The sequence below is a fragment of the Drosophila tropicalis genome, unplaced genomic scaffold, assembly GCF_018151085.1.
Source record: "Drosophila tropicalis isolate 14030-0801.00 unplaced genomic scaffold, ASM1815108v1 contig_878, whole genome shotgun sequence".
NCBI lineage: Eukaryota > Metazoa > Arthropoda > Insecta > Diptera > Drosophilidae > Drosophila > Drosophila tropicalis.
In genome coordinates this window covers 13,744,481-13,765,471 of record NW_027173374.1, presented here as the reverse complement: position 1 = coordinate 13,765,471, position 20,991 = coordinate 13,744,481, and the positions used below count along the sequence as shown (strand labels likewise).

General features: G+C 39.1%; 2 protein-coding genes across 2 annotated transcripts; one reads left to right on the top strand and one right to left on the bottom strand.

The window, feature by feature from the left end:
* The first annotated feature begins 1,754 nt into the window (after nucleotides 1-1,754).
* On the top strand, nucleotides 1,755-3,390 carry LOC137585839 (uncharacterized). The gene is made up of 2 exons (XM_068301814.1): nucleotides 1,755-1,772; nucleotides 1,918-3,390. Exons 1-2 carry the CDS (start codon nucleotides 1,755-1,757, stop codon nucleotides 3,265-3,267), a joined length of 1,368 nt encoding a protein of 455 aa, XP_068157915.1. The 3' UTR covers nucleotides 3,268-3,390.
* An 8,092-nt stretch (nucleotides 3,391-11,482) lies between these two features.
* LOC137584921 (uncharacterized) lies at nucleotides 11,483-14,770 on the bottom strand. The gene has a single exon (XM_068300519.1). The coding sequence runs from the start codon at nucleotides 12,865-12,867 to the stop codon at nucleotides 11,575-11,577; it is 1,293 nt and encodes a 430-aa protein (XP_068156620.1). The 5' UTR covers nucleotides 12,868-14,770; the 3' UTR covers nucleotides 11,483-11,574.
* Nucleotides 14,771-20,991: the final 6,221 nt, after the last annotated feature.

Here is a 20,991-nt window from a genome sequence, read left to right as displayed (position 1 = left end):
AACCTGAGTTACATAATTTTTGCATTTGCAATCGAATTGAGGGGGCCGAAAGTGAGAAAGAGAAAGAGAGCGCAAGGAAAAAAGAAAATCATGTAATTGTAATTGAGGCGAAGTAAGCGTAAATTGCGCTAAAAAACAAAAAGTGGCAGAAAGCACAGCCGCTTCAAATTCAAAAATGGGAAAAATAAAGGAAAATTCCGTGAGTTAATTTAGAGACAAAGACTTCCGTATACCCTGCAATGAATATGTCTAAAACATATTTATTCTTTTGACAAGATTGTTAGTCGAACTTGAAACCTTGAAGAGCTAATGAAAAAATTTGAAACCTTTGTAACGTTTTAAACATCTCTTGGTTATTAATAACTTTGCATTATTTAAGCATACCCAATACAGTACAGGGTATGAATTTAAAGTGACTGTTGGACTGTTGAGTTGTAGAAAGAAAAAAAATAACACAAGTAGTCGGCTGTGGCAGCGGCCAGCGAAATGTTTGTTTCCTTTCAAATCAGTACACTTCCTTTACTGGGGTCGTTGTGGGCCTTCTCTCGGTCTTGGGCCGAATAAATGAAAATCACTTGAAAATACTAACGAGCTGTTACGCTTGGCAAGAAAAATATAATCAGCAGCATCATGTCTGCAGGTGCACTTAAAAGGCGTTCACTTTTCCCTCCTGACACGCCCTTCGGTCTGGACCTAGTCTCTTACCGCCTTAGACAACTAGAGAGTCGTTGCCGAACAATGACCAAGTAAAAGAAATGCGAAATGATTTCAAACAATTAAAACTAACCTTTTTTCTGCCTTTTTGGATGTGGTGAAGGCGATTCGGGCAAACAATGGCAACGAAAAAAAAAAAATGGAAATGTTTATAGCAAAAGTTAGATAAGTCTAGTAAATCGCAGTTAGCTTTTGTCAGACATCCCCTGAGTTGGCTGTGGGCTGTGGACTGCAGGCTGCTGGTTAAAGCTGTTGGACCACTTTTCAAGATGTTGCAGAAGATGATGATGACGACGACAATGACGCTGACGGCAAGTGGCAGTGTGCTTAAGCTTATGAAGGCCACGACGAAGGCCCACAGTATTGTGGAACCGGAGATCGTGATTGTGGCAAGATCATAAAATAATGAAGCTGCTGCAAAGAGTTGGATGGCTCGTGCCAGTGCTAGTGCCAAGCCTGCATCCACTTGATTCCTTGTCGTTGTTGTTCATGGAAAATGACTTTGAACTTTATTGTGTTTTGAGTTGAGCCAAGAGTTTGTGCTTAAGCCGGTTTATGATTGGATATTATTATTATTCATTTCATATTTTGTTGCATTTTTAGTCGGTTTTGTTTTTTTTTTTTTTTGTGTTTCTTGTGTTTGCTTGGATTCGAATTGATCGCGTAACTTAATTCATAAATGCAGAGTGGAAATGGAAATGAAATGGCAATGGCAAGGCTGAGCTCAAGCCAGCTGAGACTAAGAGGTAAATGCAGGAGCGACTGGCAGGTCAACAAAAATGGTAAACACTCACTTTTTGGACGATGACGACAACGGCGACGGCGACTACGACCGCCTTCTATAAACACAAATAAAAAAGAAAGATACATTGTGTAATAGGAAAACATTGGCCAGCTGCTTTGTGTCCTACTCTGGTTGATATAAAAACGCAATCCAAATGCAAACTGCAGACATTTCAATTGCAACAGCCGAACCACAGGCACCCAAGGTCTAAGCCGGAGAAAAGTTCAACGAGCGAGCCTTTCCCCTAATGTATCAAATGGCCAACGTTAATTTGGTAAGTGAGAGAGAAAGCAAGAACAAATGGGAATACCTTGTCCAGAACATTACATTAATGAATGTGCATATATAGTTGGAAATGGATTACGGATGATTAGGAAATCCTTTTTATTTTAAATGAATTTTCATTGTCATTTCGTCAGCAGATGCCGTTTGTGGCGGCTGCCACAACCATATTGACAATATTCTACGGAGGAGTCGGATGTGCGGCTGCTTCAATTCACTCAAAGATTATGCCAACAACATCGTCATTTTCAATGGCTCTGAATGACAACAACTATGGCCTCAATTCGGCATCATCATTTTATGACAATCGTTGGCTTCCTGTGGAACATCAGGCGCAAATACAATCACAGTCTCAGGCTCAGTCTCACTCGCATCCAATCTATCGCTATGGCTCCAATTTCGGTGAGGAGGCTGGCGAGAGACGTGTCCATGGACAAGGTGAGTCCTCGGGATCTGCACATGAAGTGCTTAATGGACTTACAAATCTGTCCGGCTTGGGACACATTACCAATGGTTACGGTTCAGTGACGCCCACACATACCGAGGCTTTGGCATTGGGATCGTCCAAGCAGGAGATACCCATTTATGAGGAGCACAATGAAGATGCTGCAGTTGCAGCAGTGGCTGCATCGGCCAATGACTACGGTGGGGGAGAAAGTAATCACCACCAGCAACAGCAGCAGCAACATCCTTCGTTTTACAATGGCTTTCTGCCAGCTTACGGCGGAGGAGCTGAACAGACTTATGGACACTCGTGGGCACCATCGGAAGGAACAGGTTCTCAGCATGATGAGGGAGTAGGAAGTGGCGTAGACCAGACAGCAGGCATACATCCGTATGCTTATGACAAAATATCTGTGGGCAATTTTCTGCCCCATTACGGACAGAATGCAGGCTATGACGAGCAGCAGCAACATCACCAGCAACAAGAACAACAGCAGCAGCAACAGCACTCCTCTTACTTCTCTTCGCATGATAGCTCCGGCACGTCATCGGGAAGCGGTGGATCTGGTGACGATTATGAAGAGCATCCAGATGCTCAAGACCCCGGAACCAACTACTTGTCCGAGTCGTCAAGTGGTCATGGTCATGGTGGTGGAGGCGGTGTTGGTGGCGGTCATGGACATCATTCTCATCATGTGGATATTATTAACTATGTGCCCGTAAAGCATGTGAAAAAGCAGCATGTGCCTGTAGAGAAACAAGTGAAGATTCCAATCTCTCATGCCGTCATCATTCCAGTGCGAAAACCAGTTCCCATTCATATTCCGATCACCAAACAGGTTCAGGTGGCCGTCGAAAAGGAGCTAAAGGTTCCCGTGGAGCGTGTTATTCCTGTGCCTGTGGAGAAACATATTCCCATACCGGTGGAGAAAAAAGTGCCTTATCATGTGATTAAATATGTGCCCATCAAGGTGCCCAAACCGTTTCCTGTCAAGGTGCCCGTGTTCAAGACAGTGTTGCATAAGGTCAAAAGTTGGTGGTAAACTGACACTAAATTTGCATACAGCACACAGCAATCACGTTTCATATATGTAATTTAAAGTACATTACGCATACGCCTCGTAAACAGGCACACATATTCACCTACACAATACATTCACACATACACACACACTTATCCAGAGTCAACCAAAGCGAATGTCGCATTGTCGTTATGCAATTATTTAGCACATTTCATTTTCAATTTTCGGAAAATTTTGTTTAAAACCATTTTGTGTCTCATTTAATATTACAGAAATTTGCATTAAAATATACACACACACACAGAAAAATACAAACAGAGGGATAAAACCCGTGATGTTTTCTACTTGCTGCTGCATTTGTGTTACTCTCTTGTACTTTCTTTTTCCACATTTATTTAATTCACAATGAAATTTGTTTTAAATGAAATAAAATTCATCTTAAAATCTCAGCCTGGACTCAGCCGAATGCCATTTCCAGGCCATTACATCGACCGTTTGAATGTGCCACCACCATCCAATCAACAGGAAGCGGGGTTCTGTTAGGGCAGATGTCTTTTTAGAGCGGCCAAGGATTCCCGCAATTCTCTAATTAAATTAAGTGCACACCTTTTGTTGGTGTCCTTTTGCAATGCGTTTACATGTTTGCCAGAGTTTTCCCAGAACGAAAAGGAGGGTAAGAAAGTACAGAATAAAAGCAACAACTAGTTAAAATCTCACAAAAACACACCTACCAGAAGAGAAATCTTAATTCAAGCCCAGAGATATATATTTACAACTTGTCAGAATATCTCATAATTCAATATGAAAGTGAGCTCACAAGAAGACACAAGTTTCATTCGGCTGGGTATGGTTTAAGTGCACATAAAATGTCATTAAATTAGGTTAATTTATTTGCTGCTCAAACAGAGAGTTAACCCTCCCATGTAATATCTCTATAGATATATATGTATGTATACAATATCTGTCATACTTCTCCATTCAACTCAATTGCTCAGCTCGCATGCATTGCGCGACATTTTTCTTGCCATTTTTCTTTCTTTCGTTTCTTTCTTTTTTGTGTAAAGAGAAAACACAGCGGGCACGCACACTTTGGCATTTGCCTGGCTGGATGTGGCCCGGCTGTCCTTCGTCCTTCCTATACTCTCTGTGTGTGTGTGTGTGTGTCACTTTACTGTTTGTCATAGGTTTCACAGTTGGCGCGCGTCTCGTGTCTCCGCCGCTTGTCAGTCAGTCACGAGTCTGCCTTTGCTCTTGCTCCATTTACTGTGTATTTTTGATGTCTAAATTGCATTTTATTATGTCGCTGGCTTCAAGAGACTTGCAAAGCGACAAAAAAAAAAAAAAAGAAAAACCGAGGAGAAAGAGGGAACAGCAAAAATTTTCCTTACCCTGCCTTGCCACATATGCTGTCTTCTCCTGCCTCAAGTGTGTGCCTCTGCTGTACGCTGTCTTCTTCTGCCTGGTTGTTGTTGCGGTTGTAAATTTTATTTATCATTTAACATTTTTTACGCTCTTTGTGCCTCAGCCCCGGACCGTACCCGGACTTGGTTTGGTATGGTTTGGTTTGCTTTGGTCTGGTTTGGTCTGCCAACCAGCGACACACTTTAAGTGAGTTTTTGAAGCACTTTATTTTGCATACAAAATATTCTTGCGTCTTGTGTCAATGTGAATGCGTTCGTATACGTAATATTGCCACTGTCACTGCGACTTGAACTTCTGCTTCCGCTTTTGGCCGTTGCCGTTGCCGTTGATGTCAGGTTATGAGTTTTGCCGTTTATGCACTTTTTATGTTAATGCTAAATTAAACACTCTAAATATTATTAAAATATTTATTTACCAGCAACATTATTAAATTATATTCATCAGTATGTTTTTATTTGTATTATTATCCTTTTGTGTGTACTGTTGCTTTTTGTTTCGTTTATAACAAAAAATACCATTTAATTAAGTGCACAATATAAAGTTTTGCAATATTATAACGTTTGCCTGTCGGAAGCCGAGAAAAAAAAAAAAAAAACATATAAAAGAACAAAAAACCAGATTTGTTATTAGTTCTTTCCCTTTTTATATTGCTACGTTGCTTTTATTGTAGCAAATAAAATAAATTAATATTAATTAAAGGCAGGCAAAATGCACATACTAAACACAATTATCAGAATACCAAACAAAGAATTATGTGCAGGGCTGAAACAGACCGCCCGAGGGATAAGTCCTCTGCAAACAGTTTTAATCATAGATAAGTTTGAATAGTTTTCAATGTAAGACAATGAGTAGCTGTGCTTCAAATGCGTTCGAACTTACTTGACCATTATTTTGTTCAATTTTGATCTGAAAGCCTTAGTGCATTGCAAGGCTTGGACACTTAATTCATACTCCTCCATTTAAACAATTAAAATGATTCGAATTGTATTTTTCTGTCATTCATGCAGCTCTCTAATATATATTACTATATTTTGAAATGTAACAGAAAGGATTCTTGACCAAAATACTTTGAACTAACTAAATTAATGATTGTAGTTGAAATAGATATATCTTTTATTCGCAGCAATCTCTAAAATACAGTCCTGTTGAAGTATGTGTGTGTAAATGTTGTTTGAGTGTGTTGTGGGTGTGTGAATATGTAGCTGCCACTATGTTTGTGCTTTTATTAAAAAACTTTTGCATAATGAAAGTTTTTTGAGCTTGCTTTCCAAATTGTAGACGCAATATACACATACATACATCCAGACACATGCGTATATGCATATGTATATGTATGTATGTGTATACTTAGCTATAGAAAGTCTGCAGATATATTGCTCGAAAAGTTACAGTTGAGTTCAGTTTTAGATATTATAAATATTGTTACAAAAGTTTGTTTTGTTGCAATATGATTCAGTTCAAATGTTTATGATAATTCTCTATAGTTGAATTGAAAGCACTAAAATGCTGATTTTTAAATCTAAATACTGTAGAGCGAAAGAAAAAAGTGCGTATTTAGGTTTTTGTGTGTGTGTGTGTGTGGTACCACATTAAAATGTTATTTATTTCGTTTAATCTTCTTTTTATTGATTTTATTATGCTGGCAACTTCTCATCCTTCTTGTTTCTGGGTGTGCACCCACACACGACAATGTCTATATAATGGGTATGAGAATGTGAATTTTTATTGTAGCCACAATGGTTGCTGGCCTGACTTTATTAGGAATGGTAGGAGAAGGTGGCAAATACACACACACACTGTTTCCTCTGATATCCCCTAAAAGCAATGATACTTTTATCCCCCTCTCATGTCATTGCCACGTAAGCATGCCACTCAGCGAAATGTCTCTGGCTCAGGCTAAGGCTCAGGCCCAGACTGAACTCTTGATGGTTGTTCATGATGATGACGGGAGGAAGAGGGCGGTAGACACACACATTGTCGCTTTTTTTCATCTTTTAGGTGTGTGTGAGTGTCTCGGTGTGTGGATTTTCGGGGCGCATGTTATGAATTTTCTTTTTCGGTGTCTTAAACTGGCAAGGCCCAACACAGCAACAGACAGAAAGACTGACAATAACAGCCAACGAAAAGCTTGGCACGTGCAATTGCCCAAGTCCCGTGTGGCAAGATTATGTCTGCGTTTTGCTTAAAATGATTTACACTTAGTCCGCCCATCTGTCCGTACGTTTGTCCTGTTCTATGTTTGCCTGGACGATCTTTTGCAACGTCCCATGGAACCTTGGGCAATTTCCCGTGTCCTTTATTCATATTTGTTCTGGGATAAAGAATTTGCTCGTATACCGGAAATTGGACTACGTTTTGACGCCTGATCGGTGACACGTGTGTAAAATTTAGCTTTTGTCAGAAAAGACCTTGACCTTTTGTGCCATGTAAGTTGAAATTTAAATGGGTTTTTCGCCTTAAAAATCTCAGCTAAAAGTTAATTATTTTTATGATTTGTGTGAAACTTGATGATCTGAGATTGTGTGTGTGATTCCATTTCTAGAGGGTAAAACATACGTTGAAATTTGATACATATTTCTGCTAGTCGGCTAAGTCACTATAACTAACCATCCTATCTAACAGGGAGATGGCTATAATCTGCTTCTTCTCCGTTTATATGTATACATGGATGGCACAACAGACATTTGTTTCATCTAAACGACTGCAGAGGGCGTTGCGCAACGGAAGTGCATCGAAGTTATATAAAATATATATACATAAATAGATGTGTATGTATGTGCATGTATACTGCTTGCGTATATGTTTTGTTTGCTTGTGTTTTGTTTCAAAGTTCTTGCTGTGGCAATCTTCTGTACAGTTGGCTTTTATGGCACTCGAAACGTGTGTGTCTGCATATATAGAAGAGCTCAAAGGTAAATGTTGCTGTTCTTGTTCTTTGGGCTGTCGTTGGAGTGCATTTTATCTGCAAGGATGGGGAGCGAGTCAACTTTCTTTCTCTTACTCTTTTACTATCTCTTTCTCTCTCTCTTTCTCTCTTTTGTTGTGTATATGTTCCCCTTTTCTTGCTCAGTCAGGCGTGGCAAATTGCAAACTAATTTATTAAAAACGGATATATGAGTGCAGAATTTATATATACAAACATAAATTTGTATATATGTTTCTACCTATGTTTATCTACCTGGACGGCTTGTATGTACATATGTGTGTGAGTTGGCCTGGAGCTCAGCTCACTGCACGGCAATATTGCTTAGAGTTCATAATTCCTAGCTCTGGATATGGCTCTGACTCTGGCGGTAAATAATGTGCTGTCAGCATGTCAACGGTTCTGAAATCGTTGCCTCCCACTCGGCACATTTGTTTATTGGATCAGTATGTGTGTGTGTGTCTGTGTGGCCATAAGTTTCTTATTGTTGCTGCTTTTAAGCATTTTTGCTCATTACATTCATGTGTGTGTGTTTGTCCAACAGTTTGAAATATGACTAAGATAAAGAGATGAGAATGTGTCTAAAACTGTCTGTTAGTTTTAGTCATAAAGTTTCATTTTTCAAAAGTCAACAGCAGCATAAATCGATAACTGGGCAATTGTCAATCAAAAAAATCTTTTATATTTGAAAAAGAACCAGACAGAAACGAAGAGTCTTAAATTAGCTATTAGAATCATGTGGAAAATGTTGTTACCAATACAAAGTTGGCAGAAGTAGAAAAAAATCATCATAAAATATTCACAGCATCAGCTCGTAAAGAATCTGCAGTTCATAATTGTTCCCCAAAGTTTCAGTAGAAGGCAGAAAAGGGAGGAAGATATATAAAATATTGATACTTATAGAGGCTTGTCTTGTATACATTCTGTCAGCTACTTTAAAATTTTTAAGCGCACTTTAATGACAATTATACGCTCGAGTACCAAGTTGTTTGTGTGTGTTTTAAAACTTTTTGCCTGGCTAGGGAAAGGACTAAAAAGCATCTCCACATATAGACTATATAGAATTTTGTAGTATATTGCTTTTGTTGCTGCTGCTGTTGTTGTTGTTGTGGCATAAATCCTTTTAACGTCAATGTGTGCGTGTATGTGTAGGAGTATGCATAAAATACTTGCAAACATTTTGCCACTGCACGCACAAGATTATTAAAGTTCTGTGTAAATAGTTTATGGTAATCATAAAAGATAATAGTAACAGCATTTTTGCTTTACGAGCAAAGCCAAAGATACCCCCTCTCCCTACTCCAAACACACCCTATTCTTGTCATCCACTTACCACCTATTCTTTTGTCACGCCACTCGGTTTTTTTACCTATGTTGCATAAAATTTAAAACATGAAATATCACTCATACGCCAAGTTGTCGTTGCTTTGAAAATTATTCAGTGGAAAGTATTAAGGTCGCAAATGCTTTTTGACAATTAAAAATAATCAAAAGTGAGTCGAGAACTGTGAAGAATAAAAGGAAAGCGACCAAACACCTGAGTCAAAAATTTTATGTTGCACATAAATTTTGAAGTAACAAGAACAAACCAAAAGAAAAGAAAATGGCAATAACCAACAACTTGACAGCATTCGTACACCTGAGTTTGCAGAGGACTACTACTATTTCACCCGTACCTTGCGGAGGGTAAAAATGGGTTACGATTATGACACCTTTTCCATATATATATACACATACTTTTGATGGAGAGAAGCAGCCAACCCGTTGACCGTCATTTCTCAAGGGCAAAAGGATTGCAGACGGTGCTGGATGAGTAACCACTTAGAGCTTTCGCACAGCAATTATCAAAGTTTTTGGGGTAAAAGTGCTGATTAATTTTTAATGTTTATCTTTACCCCGTCGTCATGTTTTTATCCTGCTCATTGGTGAATGGGAACTCAGTGCTGCCGAGTCATTTTCTAAATTATAAAGTCATTTTCTTGCTCAGTTAGTGGCGGGACGGCGATGGGGTATAAACAAAGAAGGTGGAGAGCGACTAGGTGATTTAAACGCATTTTGGCCACAAAGTGACGAGCCATTTTTAGCTTGATAAACACTAACCAGTTACTTGACTAAATGGCCAAAATTGCCCCAAAAAGAGAAAGTACACTATTTCTCTTTCTCTATCTCTCTCTTTCCTGTTTTCTGTTCTTGCGGCATGATAAATTAATAGTAAACAATCACACATAACCGCAGATGTGATATGGATTCTGGTTTAGCATTTCGCTGTAGAGAATCACATCCATCCAAATAAATTTTCATTATGCATATGTCAGGTGTAAATTCAAAATGAGAATGACCTTATTTCACTTTTTTTGATCCAACTATTCATCCCAAAGTCTGCCTAACCAATCTCATCAACAGAGTTGCGGTCTACAATTTGACCGGACGCATGTTCATTGCGTTTTGCGGCTTTCACAATGTTGCCGCTACTGCCACGCCCTCTCTCTCTCTCTCTCTCTTTTTCTCTCTCTATCGCCTATTGTGCAGTAAGTGTGGGTACGCTTGTCACACGAGTCGTAAAATTCTTAACGAAGTGGTTTCTGCGGGTCCTGCAATTATGAATTTATGTATGTGCGTTTTCCCATGCATATATGCATGTGTATGAGTATATGAGTGTGTATGTGTGTGAATCAGTTTATGCAATCACAGACAGACCCATTGATTTGAGTGTATGATTATTTAATTTGATTTTTAGTTTCCTGGCCACTATTACGAGGTTTTGTTGGCTTCCGGTGCTATAAATTAGACAAATTGTAATTTTTGATAACGTTTTCTTGGTTTCAAAATTTGATTTTATTATAATATTTACCTAACTGGTTTCTATTATTAATTTCACAACTAAAAGTTACATATTTTATGAGTTTATTTGTAAAACAGACAATATGTCAATAAGAATTAAGGTTTCTATTAAACTTTTCTATAATCATTTGCTCTTAATATTGAGAGACACTTCAGACTTGTTTTTTCTTTACAGTATGCTTGTTTCAAAACCAAAACATGTCGTATACTTGAAATTTCAATTCACCTATAATTATGCAATCAATTATCTTAAAAACAATACAAGTTGTTAGTTCATAATCATACTGACTGCTTACAGCTTTACAATTAGAATTCATATATTTTTCCTTAATCAAAAGTGAATTTGTTTTCTATGACTTAAGGCCTTGGCTCGCAATGAATGAAGAAAAATAATTTGTAAAAGAATTTGTAGCATAGTTTTTGGGGTGATGGCCAGAAAAAGGGTGCAGCTTGCAGACTGGCTCCCACGTCAATTAGAGTTAATTTCATTAGTTGGCAATAACTTGCAGCACTTACCCAGAAGCAACAGCTAAAGTAACAGCAACTACAACCTACGACCCTTGGACAACGGGAAAGAGAAGGAGTTGGGCGAGAAAGAGTGAGAGAGGAAAAGGGATCGGAGCTGTGACGTACAGAAGTAACTTTACTTTTTGGCTAATTTTGTTGCTGTTTCGTTAACGCCTCGCTAAAGTTGAACGTCGCGTTTATTTTGTGCGTCATTGTTGCTGTTGAAGTTACATTTGGAGCAATTAGCCATTGCATTTTCTTGCACTTTTGCTGGACCTGCTCTGCTTTGCTTGGCTCTGGTCGTGCCGTCTGCCTTTTGCACCACCCCTTCCCCCCATTTTCAAGTCCAACACTCCAATACATATTTATTAGCCGCATTTGTTGGATTTTAGCTCAATTAAAAAGTTTCTCGTAGCCACTTTTCTTCATTTCCAAAAAAAAGGGGAGATTCTTTGCTTGCAAGTCTTCTAACTCTTCGAGCAATGTCTTAGGTTTTGAGAATTGTTCATGCTGCAGCCTAATTGCAATTAGTTTTGTTAAAAATTTGCAAAAATAACATTAACAGTTTATTATTTAAGACCTAACAACATCTTACGTTATACATTTTAGAAAGGCAGAGGAATAGAGATATTTTACTAGCCCAACAATTGGTTACTATTGGTACTCCAACCAATGCCCCCGCCAATTATTCCTGAATTGTAGTGAGCCGGCCGCTGTTTGTGCACAATTGTCCGCACGATTGGCACTTTAACCGGATAGGGATAGTAAATGGGAGTGGCAACAGGTTTCTCCACACGGTATGGTACACGACGCTCCACCACAAATGGCATGGGCCTCTCTACAGGCACTGGCTTGATCTTCTCAATTGGAATCTTGACCTCTTGAAGTTGCGGCACCGCCACAGTTTTCGAAATCGGGATTTTAATAGCCATTGGCTTTGCAATCGTATTAATGACTGTGCGTGGTACCTGGATCTGGATTGCTTGTTTGTAGGGAACATGTTGCTTCTGATAGTGAGTGATGGGTACATGTTTGGTAATCTCAATATGCTTGGCCAGCGGCAGACCAGCCAGAGCCTTGCTGCTCGTGGGAGTGTGATGTATGCTCGTGGTGATGGGCGGTAACTGAGGAGGTGAAACATTGGCTATTTGCACTTCTGAGTGAGAGTAAAGTGATTGCTGATCCTGATGTTGCAGCTGCTGCTGCTTTGCCGCGGTCGATGCTCCTCTTTGGGGGAATTCTTCCTGCTGTCGCTTGACTGGCTCGGAATTTCTCTGATGCTGTTTAAGTCGGGTCGGCGCCTCATCATCTGCTGTTGCTTGGCGAGCCTGAAGCTGCAATAATTGCCTTTTCCTGTCCTCTCGATAATTGGAAATCGGTTGCTCTCGCGGCTGATAGGCAAAGTTGTGATAGTAGGTGGCAGGCGCCTGACTCTGCGCCTCATAATTTGCCGTATTAAAGACAAAATCGTTGTTGCTTTCATGTTGCTGTTGCTGTTGCTGCAGTTGATGATGTTGTGTTTGCTCCTGACCTGCGTCGAGCTCACTTTCCGTTGGTGAAGAGAAACGGCTGCTAGGATAGGGCACAAAACCGTTTGCTGTTGTACCATGAGTTTGAATATTCTGTGCATAATTTCCATATGAAGTCCTTGTATAGTCATCGCCGGCACCGTCGTAATAATTTCGCTCATATCCCGCTAATCCTGACAACGCCTCTGTGGCCGGTTCATGGTAATTGCTTTTACCATGTTCTAGTGGCAAAACCAATGGCAATGTCGGTAGTGTCAGCGGGTACGGAGGAAATTGCTGACTTGCCACCGGCTGGGGCCAGCTGCTCATTGTTATGAAGAGCAAAATTGGAAGCCACATTAACGCATTGATTATTAATGAACTGCCATGGCTCTGGCCAACGATTGGTGCTGCCAACATGTTGTCCTCTGTGCCTCGAATCTCTGGCTATCTGTATGTATGCCTATTTCCACTCTTTTAATCCTTGGGACAAGTTCACACAAACTCTCTGTGTGGGTGAACAGTCCATTTGCAAATGTAAATTATCTATGAATGCATTTGTGTTTTTATACCTTCCATCTACTGGTAATCGGATCTTAGGTAATTCAAGTTCATTGCTTTGTTTAGATTGTATAATTGACTGATCCCAGAGTAGTAAACTTTCACTTATGCTATGGTCGGTATATCCACTTTGTAAAACGATACTCGATCTTCAATTACCACAGAGACAATGTCAGATTAAGCCTACCGTGGAAACGATCAATGCGAAATAGAGAGAAGAACATGCAAGTGAGCAATTGATGTCTTGATTTAATGGCAGAAACTGAACATTTCTCATCGTTAGATGTTCCATGGTGTGGCTGTGGCTGTGACATGCCTTAGGCCTGGCCGCATCACATTTCACACGTTGCAGCAGCATGCGGTCAAATGTACCGACCATTTCGATGTTTGATTGCACAAATTGTGACGCCGCGCCGTTTGGTGATGTGCGCATTTCATGTGTTTGCGGTGTGGCCACTGCTTTCTGGCTGTTTCTCTTAGTAGATGTTTCTCTTTCTCTCTGAAGCTGCCACCACATGCATTACATACATACATTTATGTATAGACACTCCTCTGCTTGCTGGCTTTGGCATGTGTGGTGTGGCAAGCAAGCAAGCAACTGTCATATGAAACCAATTTCCGGTCTCAAGTTGCTGCCGCACTTTCAATTTCAAATTTTATTTGCATTCCCTCGACACAAGCTTGCAAAAACAGTCAGTCAATGGCTTTAACGGCAATGACATTTGCTGGCAATGTTCTTGCATAATTTAGTTGCCATCCCATCCCCTCCTTCAGTCAGTCAGGCATCCAAATGACAATAGAGGTACCTATGCTGGAAATCAAATATTTTCTCACTTGCAACAGTCGAGAAAAAGCAGTGTCTCAGGTTCGGCACTGTGGTAGTGGTAGTTGTACCTGAGTTGGTTAGTTGGCAGCGCAACTCATTCATCATTTTCTTCTTCAGCATTGCGTTTTACTTTGAAAAACTTCAACTCCGTCTGCCCTCTACCCATCAAGTTTTCGCACAAAGTATTTGCACAATTGCTGCTCGAGTTGCTCCCGAAATGACAGCGCAAAGTACACGTAAAGTGTATTTTCACATTGAATGAGGTTAAGCTTCGTTAAATTTTTGCGCAGCTTTCAGTAACCAGCCATCCTACCATCCTATTCCCCTCACTAGCTTACACTCTTAGCATCCTTTTCTCAGAGAGTGTGTGTTTGTGTGTGTGTGTGGTTCCAATTTTTGTTTGCTTCTTTTTCATTACTTCAAATGCTTTCAAGTCTTGCGAAGCATATTTAAGCAAAGTTCTATAAAGAAAGAAACCAGGCGGGCAGGCAGGGAGTAGAGTGAGATAGAGTATGGTTTAGCTGGGCAGTATGTTTTATTCTTTTCCTTCATTTTTCTCCCCCTAGCCCTTAAGCCCTTCCTTTTTAACTTCTCCCTAACTATGAAACGCAGTTAAACTTCAACTCTTAAATATACATAAACACACACACATACACACACGTTAGTGAACTTATTAAAGCTGTAAGTTTGTTTTATTTTGCTTCTGTCTCTCTTTTTTCGGGTCGTTCTTTGCTAAAAATCCATCATAACATTAACGTAAAACGTTGCTGGTCCAAAGAGAAAGACGTTTACATTTGGCTGTGACACTGAAACTTCATTAAGTCACGTTAAAAACGTTTTAAATGCAGAAAACACCCACCAGAAGAAAAAAAACAGCCAAGAAATTCAGGCTATGCAGTGGAAATAGTTGAGGGAGAATGCCGTTGGCCATCGCGATGGCCGTCGCCTTTTGTTTGGACTTTGCTGACCCAGCACCATCTCCGAACATTGAAGGCGACGGGTCAACGTTGCATGCGAATTTAATCAAGTCATGCAATAAAATTTACGGTTCCTTTGCCTCTTTTGCCTACGATGCCAGTTGGGCCACAGATTTGCCAACATTGGCCCAGTGCTTTGACCTTCTGAAGCCTCTCAAAGTATTAATACCCTTAGAAATATAATTTTAATGTGTCACATTATAAAGGACTTCTTAACGAAGAAAAGTTATTATTGTTGTTATTATCAATAACAAATAAATATATTTTACAAGCACTAGCATCTATTACTATGGCTTTCGGGTTAGACGAAAACTACGTCCATACACTAGCCTGGGACTCGAACCCGGATTTTCGATGAATTGTTGCCTAAATGGACTGGGCCACTTTGACAACTCGTCTGCCGAAACGTTGTTTTTCTTCTTTACAAGTAAAGCTAAATAAAAACATCTGAATTGGATTTTAAAAAGAATATTCTTATAAATGTCTTCTTTAGTCCTAAAATTGAGTTTATATTCGATATATTGTTCCTTCTCTAAGTGAATATACCTACTCAATAAGGGTATAAAAAAGAAATTTGGCTGCCACACCATTTAATGCCTTTTCATATTTTCCTTTTTTTTCGCCATTTTCCTCGTGTTTGGTTTAAAACAATTTGCGGTTGAAAGAAAAGTTTTCTTTTACGTTTCTCTTTTCTGTGTGTGTGTGTGTGTGTATTTTTTTCTCGTTTTTCTTAGGCATTTTTGTTGCTGCTTTTTTGCAAATTCTTTAGAATTCTTTTTTGGTTTTTTATTTGCCGGACAAACGGTCATAAGAGAATCACACAAAGAGAGACATTGAGGAGGGGAAAATATTCTGTGTAAACTTTTCGATTGACTTGAATGTCAATGTTGGCAGTTAGCAGGCCTCCGTCTCCCGTTCATACTTAACTTGGCTGGCTCTCTGATGGTGGCATTAAGTAAACATCAACAGTTCTAATGTGCTGAAAAATAACCAAGAACAAGAACAAGTAAAGGAAAAGTTTCATTACCTTGGCTTGAACCCCATTTGTTCTGGGTTGAGTTGGGTTGTTGTAGGAAAACTGCGCCAACCGCAATCAAAATTCCGCGACGCAGTGCTTAATTGGTCTTTCTCTTGAAGACTCTCTCCTTCTCAGCCCGCCTCACATAGTTTTCCTTTCTGCTTGTCTTGGCTGCCTCATTTTTGCCTTTTTCCCACACATTTTTCGCCATTTCTTTCTTTTTGTTCATCTAACATTTTTTTTTCGTTGGTTTTGCTTTTCCTTTGGCTCAGCACACAAATGCAAATTTCAATTACGCGTATTGCGGGGCCAAATTGAAATGCTTTGGAAAATATTTTCTTGTCCCTGACCCCCGCTAGCCGACTGTGTTGTTTTCTCTGACTCTCTTGCCCTCTTCCTCTCTATGGTTAACTCACTAACTCATAAGAAATGCAGCGTGGGTAGAACTTCAGTTTGAGTTGGCCATGCGCTGTGCCTCCTCGCTCTTGGCCCCTACTCCAGTAAACAATCGCGTGCATTTCATTTGCATTTCGAATGCGCACAGCAACTTTGGTCGTAGTTGAAATTTATTTGCTAATTTTGTAACATGTGTCCAGTTTTTCGAGAAAGGGGAAGGGGGTAAAAGTTGAAAAGTTTGTTGTCAAAAACTTGGGCCGTGCATGGGGATGGATGGAGAAAGGAAACTGCCAAAAATCCATTTGGTTTCTGCGGTTAATGAAAATTTCATTCGCTCTCTGACATGGCAAAGTTTTATACTTTGGCCCTGTTAGCGTGGTGTGTAACCTGACAGCAGTTTGTGGCTGGTTTGATGGCATCTACAAATTATTTCATTTAATTGCCATTGAAATATTTAATATTAATTAATGTGCTTTAATTGCTGCTGCGACATTGTCCTCGTCGTCGTAGTCCTAGCAGTTGTCATTCTCGTCCTCTTTGGCGTCATTAAAAACACATCAGATTGGAGTCTCCCCCCCACGCCTTTGTCATCGCCCTTCACATAATATTAGGAGTATTAATCTTAATAATTGCTGCATATTGCCGGAAAGCACAAATAATGCGGAAAACTTTTTGCTGAACCAAAGACCACAAGCTCTTTCCAAGATTCCCCTCACTCACTATTGTCCCATCTTCTGTCTATCTTTGGTGGCATTATAGTTGACCCTTGGAATGTCTCAGTGGCATTCCATTCACCAGCCTGGCAGGTTTTTGCATTGACAAACTTTCATTGTCTTTTACTTATGGCATTGTTAATGATGGCTTTTTATGAAATTTGAAGTAAATTGAATTCTGCCAAAGCCCCATCAAGTATTACCATATGAATTGAATTCAATTGAATTGTGGAAAATGAAAATGGCGAATGGAAATTGTTGCCGCATCAGCAAATAAAAGAAATATTTCCAATAAATTGTATAAGTCGACTACTACTATTTCACAGTCACATTCCGTTCCATTCCATTCTTATTCATCTCATCCGCATACTCACGTCCATTTTGCCATATGCGACAAGCGACAAGCATCCAATGGTCAGTGACGTTAACTCGTTCCTTTAACTCTAATGAAAACTGACAACCTCCCATATATACATACATACATATTCTCATTCTGAGCCAAACACTCTCTGCCATTGCTGTTTGTAACTAAAAGCATTTCAGCTTTTTGCAGTTGGCGCATCAACTGTGAAGGCATTGATGGACTGCATTTGATTAAATTAACACACTTCAAAAAGAATACTGGACAGTTTTTTTTTTCCCGATTTCATCCTAGTTTTAGCAGGAATCGCAGGACGAACAGTTGCCGCAGGTTTTGATGCAGTTTGTTAGAAAATTTATTCTTGGCAAAAATTGTTGTGGCCAGGCTGCGCAATGTAGTCGCAGTTAAATTGAAAAACTTTCCATCCACTGTTTGTGTATTTTCTGTATTTTTTTTGTGGATTTTATTTTTTCATTATTTCACACACAAACATCCGCACACACAGACACGCGGATATATGTATGTACATATATCAGACTGAAGCGGCCATCGAAACGATTCAGCCAGAATTTAGTATTTTATTGAGTTGTTTTGATGGTTATTTAATGAAGTGCTATTTGGATTTTAACCCACTCAACACTGCGATTTATTGAGAAGAACTGCAACAGCACCGCCATGGCAAATTGGCAAATTCATGTGGCTGACTGATTGCTGGATAATATTAGGTAAAATGCACGTTGAACTGTTGAAGATGTGGGGTTTTGGCAGGGGCGGAGAGGGTTTTCAATGGAATGGTATGCCATTTGGCACGTTCTCATATTATACTGAACGCGTTTTCTGTGGTCACTAATCAATCAGATGCATAAGCAAATAACTCACTTTTCCAAATTCATATGCAAATCACTGTGAAATACAGTGGGTTAAAAATATATTTTAAATTCGCAGGCAGGTAAAAAAGAAAGCAAGTTTATTTTTATGAAAATTTTAAAATAGAATCAAAACATTTACTGAACAAAAACCAATATATTGATATGTAGAATTAAGATAGTGAAACAAATTTATTATAAAAAGTGTCAATTTAAAACATTTTGTGTCATCCAATGATGGGAAAGTATTAAAAACATTTCTGAATACATTTGCCCTGCCATGTCTTTTCATATCTAAACTAAAAGCTTTAATTATGTCGTACTTCATGAAAAATAAATACTTAGTGATAGTTACAGCTTAAAGCATACATATTTAATATTCTAGAAATTTTGAGAAACTCATACTAGTTGAGACGAATTGGAAATTAATCGAATTCTACAACAATTTTTTACAAAATTTTCCTTCAATTCGATTTCCTTTTTTCCACGTAACTGATTCTGCTTTAAAGGCCATTCGTATATTCGATTTTGAACCACAGTTCGTTGGGGATTTTCAAGGGACTGAGTCTGCTTTGTTAGTTAGTAGAACTGTTGCTGACACATGCGGCCAGTTAATTTGCATTCCTCGAGCTGTATTGCGGTTTGCGTGGATGGGGCAATTAATTGCTAATGTGATTGGCACGTTCTGCAAGTAATAGCTGGAAATATGTACATATGCGGTGGATGGTTGTCCTATTTCGTGAGCATTTTGTATAGAGTCTTTTTAATTGTTATGCAGACTTTTAATTATCATAATTTAAGCAGCGGGGTTTGTTTTCTTTGTTTCTATTTAGTTTTTGTCGTTGTAATTACGATTAAGAATAATTTTATGTGTTTCTTTGGTTGCTGCGAGGCAATTAAGTTTTCAAGAAAGTCAAAAAGTTACCTGCCAATTAGTTTTATTGTAGCCATAGAGTTGCAAAGGCAAGAAATGCCTTTAAAAGCGCATTAAATGCAAAGGCAAGTCCTTTAATTAGCTTTGGCGGAAGTTGTATGCCACGTCTTTGAAGCTTACCTTTTTGCACTTTTTTTGAGTGCGTGCAACATTCTTCTAATTATGAGCAATTAACAACTTGAGGAAGTTTCTGGCTGCCAAAAGAGGCGGCTTTTATGCAGCACCTGCAGCTTTCAAATGTAAGACGATGGGCAGAGCAAAACCACATAACACACATTATATTAAGTCAACATAATTAATAAAAATATTGTGATAGTTTGGTCTTAAGTCGATGATTTAATGAAGTCATTACCATAATCATACTTTAACACAACACCATAGAAAAAGAAAGAGAGAGGGGGTGGAGAATGCGGAGATTAGCGGAGATGGGACAACACCATAAATATTCATTGTGCATGTATGCCACTGCCGTCATCCTTAAGCAACATGTAAGCAGAAGCAAAGTGCCATAAGCGGAAATCAATTTCATAGAAATGAAAGTCATCGTACACACAATGGGCGCGCTAGGAGCCAGGATATGGAGAGCAAGTGGCGTGAGCCAGCAGACAGCACACAGCAATAGGCAGCAGAAGGCAAGTTCAGGCGATGCCACACTCTTGCGCATTGGAGAAATGAAGCAGAAGTTATTGGCCAGCAAAAGACGATATTCTGTTCTGGGCCCACAACGTCAACTCAGGCTGCTGCTGCTGCTGCTCCTGTTGCTGGTCTATGTGTGTGTCTGGGTCTTTAGGGTGGTAGAGAGTAGAATTGTCCTTATTGAATTTCAATGACACATGGCTGAATACTGTGGTCTCTTTCTCTCTCTCTCTATCTTTCTCTTTCTTGTCTCGTGTCTGTTTCTTTCTCATCTTCTTTTAGCTTATATTTATGTGGCAATGACAAAAGCCAAAACACTACGCAGACTGCTTTTCAAATCTTACAATAGACACAACAACTTGTTGACCGGATATAGATGTATTGCGTTTGTATGTGTTCGGCGCCAATAAGTACATAAATGGGATTACTTTTGTATGCAAGAAGCAAAGTAAATTATTATTGTTGATCACAATCTACTACAATGTTTTGTTATGTCATTTTCGAAAGTTCTTATTAAAATACTCCTTTGTTTTGATGGTTAAGGAATATAGAATGCTTTAAAATGTCTACAAAGTCCCTCTCTTTTTTTTTAATTCCATTTGACCAAGCTCTCAAAGGTTGGATGAATAAAGTTTAAAATGATCCTTCAGTTAAAAATTAATACATTGATATTCTTTCTTTAAAATTTTATTTAAATGGACTCTCTCTTAGATTGAGTTAAGCACTTTTTCTGCATGCTCAATTTAAACAAACTGGGAATTCGTTTGAAAAATTGAAAGTTAAATTGCTGCCATTGTCATGTTGTTGATTTCATTTTTTCTCGTTATTCCTCTTTTTTTCTGGCAACTTGGAAAAAAAAAATGGAAACTCTGCGCTTTTATTTATTTATATTGAAATTAAGTTGCGCTTGTCTGTAGAAATTGTTGCGGTTGGCTTGCATGTTAACCCTTGTTTTGTTTTTGGCACGGCTTTCAATGCACACAGACCCATTCAGCGTGGATTTGAATGGAGAGATGCTGTGCTCCTTACAAATCTTGACCCAACCCCAATCTGCCAAGTTGGTCCGCCTTTTACCTTTCGCTGGCCTCAAATTTATGGCCTTGTGTAAATTGCTTCTGTGGTTCTGTGCTGTCTGCAATTTCAATTGAGAGATGGCTTTAACTCTGTTTGTTCTTGTTTAAAAATTTAATGAGCAGCCGAAATTGAAGATACCAAGAATAAAATTTATCCAACATATCCAGGCAAACGGGGCCTGA

Excerpts from the sequence above, each read along its gene's own strand:
- LOC137584921 (XM_068300519.1), bottom strand. The coding sequence starts at position 12,867 with ATGTTGGCAGCACCAATCGTTGGCCAGAGCCATGGCAGTTCATTAATA.